A 4,267-nucleotide genomic window follows, 5' to 3' on the forward strand; every position below is an offset into this window, starting at 1 on the left:
ACGGTATTGTCAGTATCACATTCTACGTACAAACCCAACATCCACTAACTAATAGCCAGAAAGGTTAAAACCGAAATGGTAAAAGAAACTCAGCCGCATGAAAATTCATAGATGGCGCGTAGCTACAACACACCCGCGCCGCGCGTCACTAACTTGTACCAGAAAAAGCACCGCCTCTTTCCGCTCTGCTCTACAAAAAGTACACACCACCCCTCGCCCTCTCTCTGTCTTTTCTTCCCTTCTCTCTCTATATCTCTCTCGTTCTCTCAATTCCATTTTCCATTGTTTCTTTTTGTTTTTTCTTAATACAAAAAAAATCCACCGCGTTTGAGAGAGACACATAAAATGAAAAATTGAAAAAATAAAAAATAAAAACAGAAGAAGAGACTGTGTTGTTAAAAGGCACATCAAATCCTTTCTTCAATCCATGCTCCGTTTCGTTTCATTTCATTTTATGTCTCGTTTTACACCCATAGCAGCTACTACTCTAGCCGGGTCCCTTTAAATCACTTCACCACCACTATTAAAAAACCAAAATCTCTTCCCTCTCGAAGTTCCAGAGATCTTTACTTCATCTTTTTTCATTCTCTTCTTCTGTTCTCTCTTTCTTTTGTCTTCATGGCTGAGAACCTGGACGACGGTGAGTTTTGGCTCCCACCACAGTTCCTCACAAACTACGATACGCCTCTGAACAACATCAACGATTTCAGTTACAACCACGTCACTTCCTTGCTCAATCGCCAAAACGACGTCGTTTCGAGGCAGATGTTAAGTTATGGGAGCAGTTACCCCTATTCTCCTGTGGAGTCCAGCGAGACAGAGAGCAGCGACGAGGAAGAACACCACCACCACCAAATCGCCGATTTGACTCGCCGAGTTGCGCACGCCAAACTCGGACTCGACTTCCACCACCATCACTCCTTACCCTCACAAAAACCCAAGGTATTAAAAAATTTAAAAAATAAATAAAAAATATACGAGTTTGTTTTTTAAATATAATTGTCTTTCTTCTAGAGTGTGGTTGTGAGCGGTTCGCCACAGTCGACTCTGTGCGGTTGCGGGGGAAGAGGAGGTTCATCGTCGAGTCCGAACAGCGGGTGTCACGGGACTTCTCAGAGGGCCACGTGGGATCTCCTGCGTGCTGCTGCAGGGGAAGTCGAGAGGATGCGCCTTGGCCACCCCCACTTGAACGACAACTTCACCATAGAACGATGCCGTTTCGACCATAACAACAACACAAGCGTTGTCGTTCCACCAATAAACCCTGGAATCGTTGCATTCAACAATAACAACCACCACCATCTCTCGGCCACTCAGCAGAAACTCCAAGTAGCACAGGTAAAAATAAAATTTCTCAAGAATTCAAAAAAATTTGCGTTATCTGGTTATGCCGTTAATGATTAGTATTTTTGTGTTTTTAGTTTGAGATGCTGAGGCAACAACAGTTGGCGAAGCAGCAGCAGGGTTCCGTTCCAGTGTGGTGCGGTGCACAGAACAGGGGAAGGAGTGATGTTGGTTCCGTTGGAGTAAGAAACGTTGGTAGTTTGTGTGATGCAGCTGCATGGCCTTCTATGCAGGCCCAGCAACACGCGAAGCAACAAAATCAACAGCAATATGGGTCTGGAATGAGAGCGGTTTTTCTTGGGAATCCAAAGAGAGAAAGTGCTGGAACCGGTGTGTTCTTGCCACGACGTGTTGATAGAGCAGCTGAATCAAAGAAGAAGTCAGGTTAAGACAAAATCAAGAAATAACTTGCGCATCCATTTTTATCACTTATTTCCTTTTATTGTTTTCTTGGTATATGATTTGTTTGTTGCTTCTATTGTCTGTTTTTTGTGCTGGAAACTTTTCTATTTTATTGGGGATTAGGGTTTTATTAAAAAATTACTCTTCCCTTCCCTCTTATTTAAATCTTTTGTTTCCTGTAATTCTATTTTAAAAATATTTGCGGTGGTTTTTGTTGGGTTTATTGTCTTGGGCGTTATTTTATTTGGCATTAGTGTTGCTTTTTCTGTATTTTTTTTCTTTTTACTGTTTAGTTTTGGTTTTAGTACTGTTTTGACGTTTTTGTTATTTTTGGTTTGTTTTTACCTTTCAGGTTGTTCAACTGTTTTGGTTCCGGCACGAGTGGTGCAGGCCCTGAATCTGAAGCTTGAAGACATGGTGCCGGTACACAATCACCACCACTCACGTTCCAATGTGACCTCCAACATGGAAAATGGTAAAAAAATTGAATAGTGGATTTGGCACCTTGCGAAATTTACTTTTTTGCCCCCCCCAACCCCCAAAATTAATTTAATTTTTGTATTATTCCAATTTTGTAAATACATGGTTTAATTCTTTTTTGTATTTGTATTATTTTCCCCAACTTCTCAAGTCCCTGCACACTTATTATAGAAAATTTTCAAATTAAGATATTTAGTCTCATTGTATAATATTAGGGAATGTTAAAGGGCCAAATTCTTTTATTGTTTTTGGCCGTCCGTTAGCAGTGTGATGTGTTCTTGGATTAAATGATGCCAAAAGCAATAAATTCTGATGACGGGTCATTTTTTCATCTCTTGCATTTTTCATACCAAAAGGCCAGTTTCCTTTTATTTAATTTGATTTTTTATATACACTTTTACATTGTTATTTGTTAATACTATTCTATTGTAGAGATTTAATTTCCGATCACGATAAAGATAGAGGTATAATTTTTTCACAAATTTGGAATGCCAATATCAAGTTTTGAAAGAGGCAAAATCACTTCCATTGATGTATATAGTATAGAGTGTATATTATATTATTCTCTTGATGAAAAATGTAATAGGAATATATTATTAATATGGCATTATTTTATGGCTGTGTTTATATTATTGCGCGACTCTGATTTTTGGCATATGCAGCAGCTGGATCAACTATTCCAAGGATTCGGAGTAACTATAACTATGGATTCAGTCACCAGAAGCGTAACAATCTAAGGCCACAGCCACAAGTGAACCATGAGATCCGTTTGCCCCAGGAGTGGACTTACTGATCAATATTTTGTTTTACCCATATCATATTTAGTGGTGGTTGATCTTGCTGGGAAATGGGTTTATTTTCTTTTCTTTTCTTTTCTTTAGGGTCGTAAAAGAAAAAAAAATGTGGGGGTGGTTGGTTAATGGTTAGGACTTAGGACTAATGTTTTTAGTAAAGGGATAAAAAGGAATAGTACAAGTGAAACAGTAGTTTTTTGTTTGGTAGGTAAAGGGATTGGCTCCTGTTGAAAGGCGGTGGGAAAAGAACATACTAGTGCCTTTAGCCTCTTTCTTTTTTTTTTTTTGGAGTAGAAAAATAAATTCGGAGCCTCTGGAAAGAAAACCAGCTATAAAAGTGATGCAAAGCAAAGAGCTGCAGAAGCAAATTTGTAGTGATATCAACTTCTGTTCTTTTTCATATCTTGGGAAAAAGGCAGTGTGTTGGAAATGGAAGAGTAAATTTTGCCGCCTGTGTTTTATTGGGTGGTTCTAGATATAATAAATAAATTAGATGGTAATTTCGGGATTATGCGGAGACCTGATTTGGGGAAGGATTAGGATTATTTGGAGGAGAATGATTATGGCCTCTCAGTATGTTGAATCGCAATGTAATCAACAAATCATTTGGGGAATTAACTTGCTATTGGATTATTGATTACAAGCCGTGCATCCAATTACCATAAAGTAATAAAATTAATTATCCGTTATATGGTATGTGCTTATATTTTTTTATATGTACTTCGATTATTTATCTTCCAGCTTTAATTTGATTACTACTGTTATTTGAGTCGGAAGTTTTAGTTTCTAAAAAAAGTTTATTATCGAGGTTTTTGAATTTTAACGGATGCTTTATTTTTGTGAAGTTTGAGAATTTTTATGTAATAAAAAATTGTTAAGGATTAAGGTGTCGGATGCAAAATTTTGAGAGATTAATTTAGGTATATATTTTTAGATTAAAATATGTATAAATCAAACACAATATTATATGAAAGTTCTAAACCAAATATGTGTATGTTTTCGTTAATAATTTTACATAAAATCCAAGTCATTGAATTCGAATTAGCTAATACTAAATTAAATTAATATAATTCAAATGATATGGTGTCAAAAATAATTCGAAATAAATAGCTAAAGTATTTTTTATGTAAATTAAAATAATTAAAAACAAGAAGTAAAGTATTTTTTATGTAAATTAAAATAATTAAAAACAAGAAGTTAATCAGATAGTTTTGATTTATGTTTTCATGCGTTTGAAATAATAAATT

The 4,267-nt window shown here is 36.3% G+C and overlaps 1 protein-coding gene across 3 annotated transcripts; it reads left to right on the forward strand.

Moving 5' to 3' along the window:
- Positions 1-250: 250 nt before the first annotated feature.
- Positions 251-3,709, forward strand: LOC107474996 (uncharacterized). 3 transcript variants are annotated; one of them, XM_016094636.3, is made up of 5 exons: positions 251-942; positions 1,015-1,338; positions 1,422-1,728; positions 2,099-2,221; positions 2,892-3,709. In XM_016094636.3, exons 1-5 carry the CDS (start codon positions 619-621, stop codon positions 3,017-3,019), a joined length of 1,206 nt encoding a protein of 401 aa, XP_015950122.1. In that variant the 5' UTR covers positions 251-618; the 3' UTR covers positions 3,020-3,709. The 3 variants fall into 3 exon arrangements, with proteins under 3 accessions (XP_015950122.1, XP_052113990.1, XP_015950121.1); XM_052258030.1 differs by having other exon boundaries at positions 1,422-1,721; positions 2,095-2,221; positions 2,889-3,709; XM_016094635.3 differs by having other exon boundaries at positions 253-942; positions 2,889-3,709.
- The last annotated feature ends 558 nt before the right edge of the window (positions 3,710-4,267 follow it).

This window comes from Arachis duranensis, chromosome 2 (assembly GCF_000817695.3).
Source record: "Arachis duranensis cultivar V14167 chromosome 2, aradu.V14167.gnm2.J7QH, whole genome shotgun sequence".
Lineage (NCBI taxonomy): Eukaryota > Viridiplantae > Streptophyta > Magnoliopsida > Fabales > Fabaceae > Arachis > Arachis duranensis.

Bases quoted from the DNA above. Each gene is read 5' to 3' on its own strand.
- LOC107474996 (XM_016094635.3), top strand. From the start codon at position 619: ATGGCTGAGAACCTGGACGACGGTGAGTTTTGGCTCCCACCACAGTTC. The intron at 1,339-1,421 runs GTAAAAATAAAA...TTGTGTTTTTAG, and splicing joins AGAAACTCCAAGTAGCACAG to TTTGAGATGCTGAGGCAACA. The intron at 1,729-2,098 runs GTTAAGACAAAA...TTTACCTTTCAG, and splicing joins TGAATCAAAGAAGAAGTCAG to GTTGTTCAACTGTTTTGGTT.